Genomic DNA, 15,364 nt, shown 5'->3' with positions numbered 1-15,364 from the left:
CAGAAGAAAGGCAGAGGGAACGGGCCTGTCGGGTGTTTACGGGTCATTAGATGTGTTTGAGCGGGCCCGAGTTAAGTCTGTTCCGTGCGCTCCACACACACACACAGTGGACTGTTTCTCAGACCATCCGCATCCATCAAGGGCCCACAGGGCTGGCACTCTGCCCAGTCGAGCTGCTGACGTCAGAGGCGACCTCCAGAGACATGCAGCCGGCTGAAGGGGGCCCAGGGGAGGGGTAGGGATGATGATGGTGGTAGTGGTGGTTGGAGCGGAGGGGGGGGGGGGGGGTTGCGCTGGCTCAGGGTGTGGATGTGTTGAAGTGAAGCGGGATACTGGAGGACGGATTTGTTTCATTTTGAAGCTGTTTTTTTTTTTTTTACACATAATGTCTACAGACAGTTGCGTTCATTGCTGCCATGCAGAGACGTTGATTTCTCAAGTCTGAGCTTGCATTTGAAACAGTTTCCTGTATACAGTGTGTGTGTGTGTGTGTGTGTGTAGGTTGACAGGTACAAAATGGAGGACCTCATGTTAATCATTCTTGCCGGCGCCAACTAGGAACTAATTTCACTCTTGTAGATCAGGTCACAGCAGGTGAAACACAGATTCACAAAACCTCACCGCAGCACAGACATGCAAAATACTTTTGGCTTATGTCTCCGTGTTTTTCAGCCGTTTTCAGTTATGATATGAGTCACAAAACCAAATTCCCTCAATGCAAAGGTCAAGTTCAGCTCTTAATTGCCCTTAAATCAACAATCTAAAGAACCATATGAACCGTTTTGTTTGCTATAAATTACATATACTTAAAATGACTTTTATTCAAAGCATGTTTTAGCGTTTCGGTGCGGTAGGAAAATCAGCTCACTGGGACTTGGAACCCGCTTGAATAAAGTCACAGTTAACAGCGTGTGCAGAATTAATGTCACGCTTTCCTTGATTTTTATGTTATCTTTTCGGATAAACTGTCCATTGTGAGTCCGACTGAATGTTAAAGGAGTGCCATGCTAAATTGGCGGAGTAAACAATGTTTGTATCCGTGAGGTGTTGAGGGGCTGCTGAGGTCTTAACCAAGTTGTTAGATTACGTAACAAAATGCAGTAACGATATTTAGCCACTAGCGCCGTGCGGTTGGGCTCCTGAGCTGTACGAGAAGCGGCCAGACTCTGAGTGAAAACATCAGCCATCAGCCTGACAGCTCTCTCATTATGTTGCAGGTGTTTCTCTTGGTTGATCTTAACACCACATCGATAATATCACTCCACAAGTCCACCTCTGTTAGCGGACACTTAAGGCACCACTCTGGAGCCTCTCAGTGGCTGTATCCACTCACATGGCAACAAGCCTCGTTTAATTTCTGGTTCATCACGCTGGCTGAATGGTCACTGTGTTGATATTATGGCAGGAATATGACTTGTAGATTTATTTGACACATTTCTCTGCTTGTGTTAATTAAAGAAACCTCTCCTCTATATGTATTTTTTTCTGATAAAAGTTGCTAATTTATTCTAAAAGTGAGACTTTTTAGAGATCAGATTGATCTTGTATTCTTCATGTGTGCAGCAGCTGCAGCAGCAGCAGGACCTGTCCTCATGTGATCGTCACTGAGATAACCACTGCTTCCTGGAAGCAGTCCCTGCAGCCTGTCCCGTTCTCACTTATCATGTGATGGGCTACATTGGATGACATAAATCAGTTTGTTTGTACACATAGACGCAAGTGTGTGTCTTTGTCCAAAGACAGTGTTACAGACTGTGAATCCAGAAGAAAAGCCTTCAGATTTGCACACTTGAGCTAATATTACAAATGTGCCATGTCATAGCATCTAAATCCCAATTTTCTTGTGATGTTCTCTTGTGTTTTTGTCTTATTGTTTATTACTTTATTGCTTCATACATGGATCAAGATTAGGCTTTTAAGGCAGATGTTGGTGTGTCATTATGTGTTACAGAGCAGATTGCTCTTATAGCAGTCTGTTACTAAACACAATTTCCCAGAATCCCCACTGATTTGACCATCACACCTCTCTTGACCAATGTCCCATTGGCAATGGTTACTTCACACCACATGCTGTCATGGAGTAATTAATAAATCCCAAACCGTCTGCTGATCCCATCGAGAGGCCCCTCGCTACTGACTTGTGCACACAAACACACACACACACACACACACTGTGTACATCTTCTGTGTCTTTTTGTCAGACTGTGCAAGGCACAACTATCAAACGTCAGCACCGATCTGAACAAACTCTGAATATCATACGCTGAATATCCCTGACATGACGGACCCCCTTTGTCTTATTGATAATGGAGAGCAATGTTGGAAGAAGTGTGTGTGTGTGTGTGTGTGTGTGTGTGTGTGTGTGTGTGTGTGTGTGTGTGTGTGTGTGTGTGTGTGTGTGTGTGTGTGTGTGTGTGAGTGAGTGTGAGTCTCCGGCCTTTCAGGCCCGGGCGCCCGAGGGCAAGAGCGACGCCGAGCTGTTAAGCAGCTGATGCTGTTTCTCAGATGTGTTTGGACGGCAGTCGCAAAGCAGACAAAGATGTGCTTGTGTAGCAGAACCTCACACCCCGCCACTGTGATAAGAGCTGTCTCACCTGCAGGGCTTTACATCAGGAGGGAGGAAGGAGCCTTCTGCACAGCCCTCACTGGAAGCTGTTTCAAATCCTGCAGGGGGGGAAAACATTAACCAAAGGGTTTTGCCAAAGATATCTTTCTCAAACAGAAAGTCTCATTAAGATATCTGTTTAAAGAGAGACCTGTGTACAGATTAACATCAAAAGTCAAAAACAATTGGAGGACTATAGGTTGATGCAGACGGCTACTAGGTCGACACATGTCGGCAGCTGATTCTCTGCTGGCTGACTGCCCTGTGGGCGGCTGTGTATCTGCGGCAGATCAATAAAGCACCCATCAAATATTGAGCACATTAGACCCAAGCTGACTGAGGGATTTTCTTTTAAAGGCCTCAGCCCCGGCTGCTGATATGTTCTGGGTGCTTCTCCAAATCATTTCTCACCGTGTCTCATCAAACAGTGTATCAGAGACCTCTGTGCTTATGTGAACTGAGGGATAAACTTTCAGAGTTAAATGTGATAAATCTGATATTCAGAGCATTAATACGGCAGCAAACAATAAATTGCTTATGTAAAGATGTAATGGAGTAATGTCTACCTGAGCAGAGAATGAAGTTGCTCTCCTTCTGTGTAGGTTTTTATCTGAGCTCTTGTGTGCTTTGTTGACCCAGGCGGGCCGTGCTGTGAGTGCACGTGAGTGCATGTGAGTGCATGTGAGTGCATGTGAGTGTACACCACTGGCTAGCTCATGGCCGCCGCTCTGCCGTTGGGAGGCAATAGAAATGCTCCCAATCTCGTATTTTGCACTTTTAAGTCAGACAGCTCTCTTCTTTCACTGCGGTTTCCAAAAATCCTCAGAAAAACAGTTTCATAAGACTGCACGATTATGCCACAAATTATAATTAATCAGATTAATCATTCAACCAAATTTCAGTCATTATTTGGATGGTATTTAGGAAATTGAATCATGAAATGACTTATTGAATTTATTAAATTATCAAGTATTTATCAAGGTGACAACCATACCACGCACCACTGTGTTGTAGCAGGTAATACTCCACACCTAAGCAGTAAATACCCCAAATCAACTGTGAGCAACAAGTGGATGTTTTCATATAATCTTTCATTAAATTATCAGCAGACCATAACAAGAGTTTAATTTTAATAAACATTATAGACCTACTGTCTGTGCATGCTGTGCTTTGTTTAGATTAGGACATTTTATTTGGATGTACAAAAGGATTTACAATGGAAACAATGTGTCGGACTGATTTTGCTTTGATTGAAAACAATTTGCGAAGAGATGACGGAGTATAAATACTTTTATACTTTGACAGTAAGAATCTAAGTTGTTTTGTCCTGGATCATCCTGGAGATATAAACCGTGTCTGCTTGACTCCTTGTTGCAGACTCTGATGATTTTATTGGTTGAACCCTCACAGAAATCTGCAACAGCTGACGGAGTTGCTGTGTTTGTTCGTTTTGTTGTCTGCAGCACAAATATCACACGTTACATCACACACCATGAAATCAATATGTGCAATGTTTGAGAACAACCAAAGTACTACAAATGAATATAACTTCATATAAAAAACTTGATATTAACACAAAAACCCAAATAGTATGCAATAAAACGTTAAATTATGAATTGTGATTAACTACAGTAACCAGCCCCTCTCGCTCTGTTAAAATATGTTAAAGTTGTTATTCTTAAAATTGTATGTATGATCGTCGGCAATAAACAGAATCAGGACGTACAGTACAGTATGTGTTGCCCTTAAAGGAGCCTTACCCGCTAACTATTGGTTTACAAGGCAGACTAGCACATACCTACAACGGATACATGTCAACTTAAAGCTGCACATCCCAGTGCTGCACACCTGACAAACATTTAGACTTTTCCGGATGAGGAACAGTTTCAATGGAGTGATAAAGTTACAAGTGGAGGTCTGTTCAGCCTCTGCTGCTTTCAGGACAGTAGTGTTTAGTTTTCACTGCTTACTGCGCTGGCAGTATATTTTCTGAGAACATGTCGGCCCTGTCCTCCTGTGTTTACTAAAAGCAACAGTAGGTTCCTGAAAATATGGGATGGCATTCGAACAAGCTGCTGGTCTGTGTCCCTGTGCTGATGGCTGACCACTTGGTTTGGTGATAAAACGCACAGACATGCACACACACACACACACACACCTGTACAGATACAGGGCCTCTTGGCCCCAGGGGCAGCTGTATCATTAGGGCGAATCCCCCCGACGCGCATCTGATGAAACTGAGATGTTATTGTTGCAAAACTGGACGGACAAGTTGTCAGTTTTCCTTCAGCAAGAAACAAGAGTACAGTCCAAATGCAGTGTATTCAAGCTATTTCTGGTTTCTAGGAGAGTCATGCTGGACCTGCACCTGCTAAAATGTGTGTACGGCCCTGCATGCTTACTTTAAAGAAGCTGCTGGCACTGGTCCATCCAGGCAACTGGTTCAGCGCAACAGTTTTAAAGTGCACTTGCTCTTGTATTTCTGTGATTCCCAGGCACAGGAAGATTCTGCATCTTACCTGACAGGGTGAACAGTCTGCAAGTGCAAACGCTTCCTGTTACCTTTTTGGCTCCTTCAACCTTTTTAATGTGTGTACACAGTGCTCAGTGCTCACCCTATGGTTCCACTGGGACTGCTACACATGAGATGCCTACAGAGGTGGTTTGCCAGACTGTAACTGTACCTGCAACACCTCAAATCAGTCCTCCGGGAGGGACCTTAAAATATGGGGGCAACCCACACACCCTGAAATACCTATGGGAATGGAAAGGCTCTTATGTAGGACTGGGTGATATGATTGAAATATTGCTAATAATATATATATGTTTTTTTGGAAATGAATGCAAAATCACTTATGAAACAAATAAGAAAACAATGTTTAGTGCAATGGATTATGTTCCACGCGTATGCATTCATTTCTTTTGCACAACAGAATTCTATTTTTAAGATGTCATTATATGATCATATCATCAGCATACTCATTTACTGATATGATGCGCCGTATCAGTGTTGCTGAAGTCATTGGCGCTGCAACACCTTACAGTAATGTTAAGTGGCAACGATGTGTTGGTGAGAAGAAGCAACAACCTTATCATGGCAGCCTCCATCAACAGGCTTTTCAACATACAAGAGTCAACGTCATGTCACCCCAACAAAGACTGCATCTCTGTTCTTTTATAGTAACAGCATGTTATGTATTTGCCATTTCTGCAGGTGCAACACCCGTCGACCAGGGTGTTTGTGTTTAAGTCAGCTTGCATTTGGTTTTGGAGGGTTTGAGCGTTCGGGGTAACGGAGGGGCGGAGAAATGGTTGAATGCCACTCATAGCTTTCAGTTACTGAGACATGTTGCTATCAAACACACCATAGACACAAAGGTGCTGTACATACTGAATACTATAAATCAAATAATATGGTAAAAGGAGGGAGAAGTACATTTCCTGGTAGGTCTTTTCATCTTTATATCCAAATCATTATCAACATATATCCACCATGCATACTAACTCTGCCATGTACACATCATATACCACATTACATCATACTGTGTACAAATCAAATTTCTACATCAAAGGTAAGCAGTTAAAGTGAGCAAAATGCGGCAACTGTAATGATCAGTTCTTCATATTCACTGTACAGGGCTCCTGTTACATTCACTTCATGTATCGAATTATGGTCGAGTACGATTAGGTTGTTTTCTCTTATTTTTTTAGCAACATTCCCAGTGAATGGCTTCTGTTCTGGTATATAGAACACGTAGACTTCTACATCTAACAGGTCTCTAACAGACCTACTGCATTTGTAAAATGTGTCCTTCAAAGGGGTTCGTGTCGAAATATTCTTGGCCTCATCAAGTCATTAAAAAAAGAAAGGTCCCGTCTGTTCTTCTCTTTTTCAAAGGGGTTTGAAGTCTTTTCAAGTGTAGCTCTCTGTCCTCTGATTGACGTCACGGCCGGCCGGGGGTTCACTCTAAAATAGCTCTCATGGCTAAGTTAGGAAACTCATAGCATAGTGGAGGAATGTTTAAAACAACAAACAATGTAGCTGGCTGTAATTTCTTCCTTCACATCTTTGCTGGTTTGTTTCAACAGAGGGCCAGCTCAAGTCAGCACTTCAGTAGATGTTTCTAAAAGATTGCTCGGCTTTTTGCATGGTTTGATCACATGGAGCGTTACCAAAGAGATCAGAGCAGTTACTGTTCTCGTGTGCTGTTGACCCCGTGTGTAATGAAGAACCGCTTGTAGCTGTGTGAATGGTTTTATTTTCATCCCAAGTAGCACTCCCAGACTATAAATCCAGAAACTGTTGGGATTGGCTGAGGCTTTCATTATTATCACATACTTCAGTGTCCAAAGACAATAGTCATATGTCTACTGTCTCTCCAACAGCCTGAAATCACACCAGGAATTTGTACTCGAGGCCACAAAATGTTACACTTGTCAAGTTAGATTAATAACTCTCTTAATTCTGTTTTAAAAGGAACATCATTTACGCAAACGTCTCCCTGCATCAATGGCACATAAAGTATTCATCCATAATTTATACATAATGTATATTAATGCTATACATACTGCTATCTTCTATGTATTTGCTCATTCACCATTCACCTGACTACTGTTGTGAGGACAACGTTTTGCTTATTTGCTGGTGTGCCTTTGTGCAGAGTGCCCAGCCAACTTTTAAACAGCCGGGTCAGATTTCTGTGTTGCTTTTCTGCTTTTTAATTCAGACAATGTTGCTCGTGCATGCATGCCCTTTTTCAGCAATGACAGCCTTCCCATTTGCATAGTTACACAGACTGGGCGTCTACCATTTAATGAAGTATTTTGCTCAATTGGACGAGGCTGTGAGAATGGAGAGAGTTTTCACAGACAGTCGCAGCAACTCACTTCCTTTTCTAATTTCTCCACCAGCTTATTAACACAAACAACACTTAAATCAAATCCTATCCACTAACCAATATTAGTGAAAGCAAAACTACGGCATGTGTTTTGCCAAACGGCCACTGGGGCCACAAGTGATAATTAATTGTAAATGAACATAGAAACATAGTAAAACAAAAGGTAGAAGAGTCCTAAGGTCTACAAACAGACTCAGTTAGGCTGCGATTACTATCGAAAGGATGCTCACATTGGCCAACATAAGCCACTGATCATAGACCAAGTAAGCTAGTGGCGTAGTGGGTAGTATATAAAAAACTGCAAGGATGCATTTTATTGATTTTCAATGCATGTTTTGATTTACAGAATGTTGTTTCAAGCTGTATTTTAACATTGTGATTTTTCTCTTTACAGATGACACATCAGCTAAAGAAGTCAGCAGGGTAGGTTTCAGTTTCATTTTAAGTGTACACATTTATATGACGAGGCACATGAAGCTTCTCCTCATAGCTTCATACACTGTAGATATTATATTACTTTATTTGCTCACTCATTCCTAAAGCTAACCAAAGTGACTTAAAGAAACTGTGGCTGAACAGACTGATCTCCTTCACTTACACCACAAATATCCTGGTGTACTCATTCCAGATGTAGATTAACGATGCTCTTTGACAACAGTTTTGTGTGTCCATGTGCTTACTTTCTATAGAACAGTGACGCCGTCTCATATAATAATAATGCCATAGTTTACAAATTCATACCTGTGAATTCGTGGGTAGGATGCAGCACAGTAGTGATGCTTGTGATATTAACATCAGAGTTAAAGGCCGGGCTCTGTGAGCTTTCAGGTCGGCATCAAACCGATGATTCACACGAATAATAGGAAACAACATTAATCTTTGCTGCATTACACACGCGTCATGTGTGAGACAGTGGCAGGAAGTGTATGTTCACACCTGTGTCATCTTTACACCATCATGCCCCTAAGAGGCCTGGTGTCAGTGCCCACAGCAGGCCCTGGAGCTGGGTAGAAGCAACTTTGCACAAGGGGGGGGAAGAAAAAAAAACGAGGGCCACTCAACCCCTCAGTGCGTCATCCATACGTCTGTGCAAACAGGATGTGGGAGGATAGAAGGCGTCCCGTGGGGAGGCTTTCTAGTACGCCACTCTCCCTGCCGTCCTGCCCTCACCCTCTCTGCAGGCGCAGAAATAGACGGCTCTCTGGCCCCGTACAAGGCAGGAGGTCTGCCTCTTACGTAACCACACTTTTAAGCTGAGGCTGAGCAGCAGAGCTTGCCAGGGCTTTAATCAGAGCTGTGGGGAACCGGTGGCCTCCTCTCGGGGACCGCGGGGGGATCCCCGGGCTTGAATGCAGCAGTGAAGGGGAGTGTAAGGGTGGGATGGTGGGTCATGTTGTGATGAATGGCTCTGTCTTTGTGAATGGCAAGAAGATCTTTCATTCAAAAAAAGGAGTCAGTAACATTCGACTGGGTGCAGTACGGATCGCAGGCTGCTGTCACGTGTTTCTGTGTCGTACGTCTTGCTGAATTTTGAAATTGAATCTCGGTGTTTTTGCAAAGCTGTGGAGTTGCAATTTCTGTGTGTCTTGTGTCCAGCAGTACCAGGACACAAATGTGCAGGGTGTGGTGTATGAACTCAACAGCTACATGGAGCAGCGCCTGGACACTGGAGGAGACAACAAACTCCTGCTCTACGAGTTGTGCAGCATCATCAAAACAGGTAGAAGTAGACATGATCCAGTTCATTGATCCTCACAGCTTCGGTTCACAGTGGGGAATCTCACCCCTATTCTGCTCCAATAAAAAGGATGAATATATATAACGAGCAGCAAATATTATTCTTCAATGAATAGTCCCAGTTCTTCTTCCCATTCAGCTTGGTAAACCAAAATCAAAATAGGTGAAATTTACACGTCTTTATAAATGATCATTAGATTGTTTCTTAACATTTTAGTTCAAAGTCACCAACTCTTAATATGTTACATTTTCTAAATACGTTCGAGTGTCAAGGATTAATTCCACCCAAACCACCCGACTCATTAACTTCTTGATCATCGGCGTGTTCACTGATGCTCCTCCAGTCTCCCTGTTGTCACATTGTTTGATAACATGACCTATATGTCAGTGTGAAATGGGACTGGATAGGAGGACTGGGAATGAGATGAACTGGATGGCAGTCAAAGCCCTCGGTCAGAGTGCCCTTGTCGTTATGTGGGACATGGCTAATAGATTGTTATTAGATTGTTCCCGGGCTGTTATGTCCCTTTTACGCTTCTACTCTCAGGTATACCTTCCATTTATTGTTGGACACATCTATGTTCGGGAACTTAACACACTAACAGCTAATGTCAGTTATTAATGGACTGTCTAACCTGACCTGTGTGTCTCTTTTTGCAACAGCAACAAAAGCTGATGGATTTGCACTTTACTTCTTGGGAGAATGCAACAATGTAAGTGCAGAAGACATTTGGTGAATACATTTTATACACTAATGCAGTTGTGGTCATGTAATTTACATTTTTTGTTTTTTTGTTGCCATTTCTGTTTCCCTCTCTGTTCTCGTCCATGCTTCTCATTAGAGTTTATGTTTGTTCAATCCAACGGGGGCCAAGGATGGCCCTCCAAGCCTCATCCCCTCTGGCCCCATCGCATTTGGGACAACCGTTGCCGCTCATGTTGCCAAGACTCACAAAACACTGCTAGTAGAGGACATCATGGGGGTGAGGCTGTTTTCCTGCAACCAGCACAGATTTACTCATCATAGGAATCTTAACATTTCACTGCCTAGCTGTGATGTTCTGTTATATGTTCCCTTTAATGATCCTTTCTCATCACCACCTGGTTCGATGCACTCAGCACTTTCAAGCTAAAACAAAAAAAACACTGTAAATATGCTTTGAATCTTCAACTACATCAGCTGATGTACCAGCTACACTGACCCCCCCTCTGCCAAACGTCTTTGCACTTCAGGTGGTAATGACCTTCCCTGGTCTGTGTGTTGCAGGACGAGCGCTTCCCCGACGGCACAGGGCAGGACTCAGGGATCCATGTTCACTCTGTCCTGTGCCTCCCCATCATCACTGCCATCGGGGACCTCATTGCCATCCTGGAGCTGCATCGGCAGTGGGGCAAGGAGCCCTTCAACCTCAGCCACCAGGAGGTCAGTCTGACCCAGACAAAACTCACCAAGAGTGGGAGGCTGGAGCAAGGCTCACAGAACTACAGTTAGCCTGGTATTCACCTTAATCTGGATCTGTTTAAGATCTCTATTAGATTTCTGGGGTTCAGTTGATTGTGTAAAACACTGAATAATTCTGTATTTAGTCTCCAAGCACTTTCTATTAGCTGCTAATGAAATACATTCAGTAAAATGGCATTGGAAATAAGTGCAATGAGCAAGAAAATCAATAAAAATACAGGTTGTTCAAGCAAGTATAGTCACAGTGAATACGCTGGGAAAATTCACACTTAAAAATTCTGAACTTTACATAAAAAAACATCTACCAATGTTTTTGTAAATGTATCACATACTAGGGACGTGAGAATTATTTGTGACATTTTATTTCATTTTATTCAAATCTGCATCAGTAGATTTTTTTGGCACAATAAAAACAACACTGACACTTTGAAGGTGATACAGTATGGCTCCCGGGTTGCTTACACATCCAGCAGACACAGAGCAACATAAGTATTCATTGAAAGTAGTGTCCAATAGTTCAATATTCACTCTGCTTTTAGCTCTGATTTGATCTACACTAACGAATGAGAGGAATGTCTGGCTCTTCAGATAATAAATGTTTTTTTTAACTTTCAGTGTACAGTGTGTTTATGAGCTGTTTAAAACAGCTGCTGGAAAAGATGTTGATAAAAGCAAAAAGGCCTTAAAACCAAAACAATGAACTGAAAGACTTTAATTTTCTTTAGAGTTGAGGGGAACGTAATCATTTCTGTGTAACCCTGTTGCATTACACACAGTCATTTTACCCCTTTTTCATATAAAAACATCTATTAGTGCAGCTTCAATTTTAATCTGCAAATTAATCTAGAAATGGAAATGTAGCAGGTGTTACAGGTGTCTGTGTCCCCAGAGTGGCTCTGGATCTGTAGACTAACTGGCTCTTCTATGAGTATGAGACTGCCTGATGCCTGATGTGCAGAACAGATAATTGTGTTGTTATTAATTATGTTTTTTTTTCTGCATTTCTTTGGAGCTAATCTTCACTTTCTTTTCCAGGTTGCAACAGCTAATTTAGCGTGGGCGTCAGTTGCCATTCACTCAGTACAGGTGAGCAAACTGTGCTGTAACATTACACCAAGGACTTGTCTGAGAGCAAGGAGAAGACTACTCTTCCCCATGTATTATGATCTCAGATGACTTTGTTTGTTCTGGTTCTGCGCTGGTGTTTTTAATGGGGAAATCCACTGTGTACAGGAACCGGGTTGTCACTGAGCCCAGTCCAATCAACTAAGTCATAGATTCAACAAACAACTCCCCGAGGACGTCATTACGCCTTGGTGCTGTTTTTAATGCGAACATATAGCTTAACACCTCAGAGAAGCAGCGTCCCACTGCAGCCGGGGCCACAGTGGACCTCTGAGCCTCAGTGAGCGGTACAGCACTGCAGCACACTGCGCTTCTGGGTTAGCTGCTCGCTGCAAAACACGCTTTGTTGTTGCTGAAACTCTTGACGGAGGCCAACAGCCAACTGTGTAGACATCAAGTTGGTTTGTTGACAGTACACACAGGATGCTGTTTCTGCTCTGTAAGAAATGTGTTCTGCGCCTGGGTGCCGGGTCATGACCCATTTTTCGTTTTGTTTCTAGGTGTGCAGGGGCCTCGCCAAACAGACTGAGCTCAACGACTTCCTACTAGATGTGTCAAAGTAAGAGCTTTAGTTAGTTAGTTTACCTAACACTAAATGAATACTGATGAAAACATATCTAAAGTGTTTTTACTCAATGTTCTTATTTCAGTCTTAAGTTTGACAAAAATAGTATGGGCTCTAAAGTGAGTTAGTGTCTTAACAGGTCAAACATTAAATACAAAGTGTTGCTCACCTAGAATAGAAAGAAATTACTGCATTTTAGGCAACTTAGCTTTCATGTCTTGAATGTGAACGTCATCAGAGCTTCCCATTTGTCAACATCTCAATGCGCCATTTCTTCTTTTCGCACAGAACATACTTTGATAACATTGTGGCAATAGATTCTCTACTTGAACATATTATGGTGAGTGTGATTTCTGCAAGTATGTGTTCATTCACATTGTCTTCAAGGCTACACATCCTGGGAGTGTGTGTTACTTTATGTGTGTTAAAGAGAGTTATACAGATACACACAGGCTGTCTTGATACCTGAGGGGCACTGCTAATATTTCCTATTGTTGTCATTAAAGATATATGATAATAATAATAATACTTCTCATGATGATAATCATTTGTTCTCAATTTAATAGACATACAAAGTACATGTTTAGACTTGGCTCAAGTTTTTCAGCTTGCAATATTTTAAAACACATTTGATCTGGTTGAGAGTAAAACCTGATTTTCCTGTTTTTTCACCTCTCTGTTTGTATGTATTTGTTACCTTGTGACTGTGGTGTCATCTCAGGTCATTCAAGTCATCCGGTTCAAACACTGAAATGAATTGTAATGACCTGTAGTTAGTTATACTCTGCGTCTCTACATTTAACTGTTCCATCCAAAAGAGAAACGATTTAAACTGCAGTGATGTGATCTGATTTGCGATGATTTCAGTTAAATGTGCTCGATGTAATCTTCCATGGTTTTTGTTTTCAGTTCCTTCAAACCCTCAGTGTTGCTAATAACGTTTTGTCCCTGGTGTTGTTTTGCAGATATATGCAAAAAACCTGGTGAATGCGGACAGGTGTGCACTCTTCCAGGTAGATCACAACAACAAAGAACTGTACTCTGACCTGTTCGATATCGGGGAAGAGAAAGAAGGCAAACCTGTCTTTAGGAAAACCAAAGAAATTAGGTGTGTAAGATTTACCCTTTTCTCCTTCAGTGTGTTAAACAGTATACTCATTTGACTTTGAAAGTGTCCTAGTTCTATTTTTATCTATATGTATTTATACATCATTATATATTTGTTTTATACACATTTCCATTGAAAGGTTTATTTTGAATTAGTAGAACAGTTGAAACTCATTTTCAAATTCATTTTTGTCTCCACACATCCGAAAGTGTGTTTCCTGCCCCTAGAAGACATTTACAACCATAGTGTACAGTAAACAAGGTTCATCTTGTGACAAAGAAAGCTCAGACAGAAATGATTCCACCAATAGAAAGTCAATAGAAAAGCAGGGGACAATCTTTAACTAGATATTGTACCATTACAATGGAACATCATCAATTGTACCCTCTAAAAACATAGTTACACACTATCTGTGCTCTAAATTGCATATTTAAAATCTGGTTTTCACATGGATTATCATATTGTTGATTTTCACCCATGCACTCAGAACCGACAGACTGAGAAGCCTTGACGGGCATCCACAAAGCTAACTCTTCCTCTTCTCTCTTTCTCTGTAGGTTTTCTATTGACAAGGGAATAGCTGGCCAAGTGGCTCAGACAGGGGAAGTCTTAAATATCCCAGATGCCTATGCAGACCCCCGGTTCAACCGGTAAAAGCCATCTTTTCCATTAACTATGATGAGTTGTCTACCTAATTAGCTGAAGTTGAAGTTGTGCTATGATTTGTCCCAGACGATTCTTTCTTCAGTTGACTTTGCTCATCTCCTGTATTTAGAATAAAACACTGAAGTCATACTTCTGCTCATTACAGAGGCCATATTTAAGACCTGAACATGCTGCCCTTCTAATCTATGATGAATTGACGATAACATATTTGTGTGTGTCCTCCTTAACAGAGAAGTGGACCTCAAAACCGGCTACACCACGCGGAACATCCTGTGCATGCCCATCGTGAGCAGGGGGACCGTTATAGGTGTGGTGCAGATGGTGAACAAGCTAAGCGGAAGTGCCTTCACCAAAACGGACGAGAACAACTTTAAGATGTTTGCTGTCTTTTGTGCTCTGGCCTTACACTGTGCAAATGTGAGTAAAGTGAATACGTCTTAAGATGCTCAAACAACTAGCTGATTTTCTCCAACAGCAAAAACGTAATCTAGTAATTTCATATCTGCCTGCGCAAGCCTGCTCTTTATTGCATTGTAGATTATATAATACTTCTTCACCATGAATACTTAATTGTTATTTTCAGAAAGCTGCACCTTTGACGTAGTGGCCTCATCACTGCCCTACATTCATTCTGTAGCTGAAAGGCGTGTTTCAGCTGTTAGGCTGTGGGTTTCCCTATTTGTCAGAGAAGAAATTTCATTTATTTTCCAAGGTTGACAAAGATAGTTCCAAAAGCTTCTATTTAAAGTGTGCATTGCCCCTAAATATGAATAAAAGCGTATTTTCTCCGGGGCGATGATTATTCCTTACAAGGAACACGCAGACGTTTCACAAATCAACCCTCAAAGACTGCGTTGTGTGGTCTGTTCTGTCGAAGCCTTCGTCTCTCTGTGGGGCCTGACTCGCCATCTCGTGCGACAAACTTACGCAGGAACAGCGTCACAAAGTTGGTTTTAAAATTGATGAGGCGTGTTAATATTTTAAGACAAGCAGTCTGCATCCGTCCACTGACAGGATTTATGTTTTGGTGTAATTTATGCCCCCACGTCTCCAGGAAACTTGCTCGGGCTGGCTCCTGATCTTTCGCTGATTTATGGTGAAAGGTGTGAGGCTTGGCGCCTGTACCTGTCTTATTCCCGTCTGTCTGGAGAGGGGACAGGGATACAAACCAGATGTGGAGACTCTTTTTGAGACCGAT

At 42.1% G+C, this 15,364-nt stretch overlaps 1 protein-coding gene across 4 annotated transcripts in view; it reads left to right on the top strand.

The window, feature by feature from the left end:
• pde10a (phosphodiesterase 10A) overlaps positions 1 to 15,364 on the top strand; it is a gene marked incomplete at its 5' end in the record, with an annotated part of 50,420 nt that overhangs the window by 27,103 nt on the left and 7,953 nt on the right. For 2 of the 4 annotated variants that reach the window (XM_079168288.1, XM_079168287.1), the window contains 11 exons: positions 7,898 to 7,926; positions 9,103 to 9,223; positions 9,904 to 9,953; positions 10,083 to 10,223; positions 10,508 to 10,663; positions 11,738 to 11,788; positions 12,328 to 12,386; positions 12,681 to 12,732; positions 13,358 to 13,500; positions 14,058 to 14,150; positions 14,397 to 14,583. In XM_079168288.1, the coding sequence (XP_079024414.1) occupies positions 7,898 to 7,926; positions 9,103 to 9,223; positions 9,904 to 9,953; positions 10,083 to 10,223; positions 10,508 to 10,663; positions 11,738 to 11,788; positions 12,328 to 12,386; positions 12,681 to 12,732; positions 13,358 to 13,500; positions 14,058 to 14,150; positions 14,397 to 14,583 (1,082 nt within the window). Of the gene's footprint in view, positions 1 to 7,897; positions 7,927 to 9,099; positions 9,224 to 9,903; positions 9,954 to 10,082; positions 10,224 to 10,507; positions 10,664 to 11,737; positions 11,789 to 12,327; positions 12,387 to 12,680; positions 12,733 to 13,357; positions 13,501 to 14,057; positions 14,151 to 14,396; positions 14,584 to 15,364 lie in introns of all 4 variants that reach the window. The other 2 variants (XM_079168289.1, XM_079168290.1) reach the window with 1 other exon arrangement.

The sequence above is a fragment of the Pholis gunnellus genome, assembly GCF_910591455.1.
Source record: "Pholis gunnellus genome assembly, chromosome: 11".
NCBI classification, from domain to species: Eukaryota; Metazoa; Chordata; class Actinopteri; order Perciformes; family Pholidae; genus Pholis; species Pholis gunnellus.
This window is presented reverse-complemented; position numbering and strand designations above follow the sequence as displayed.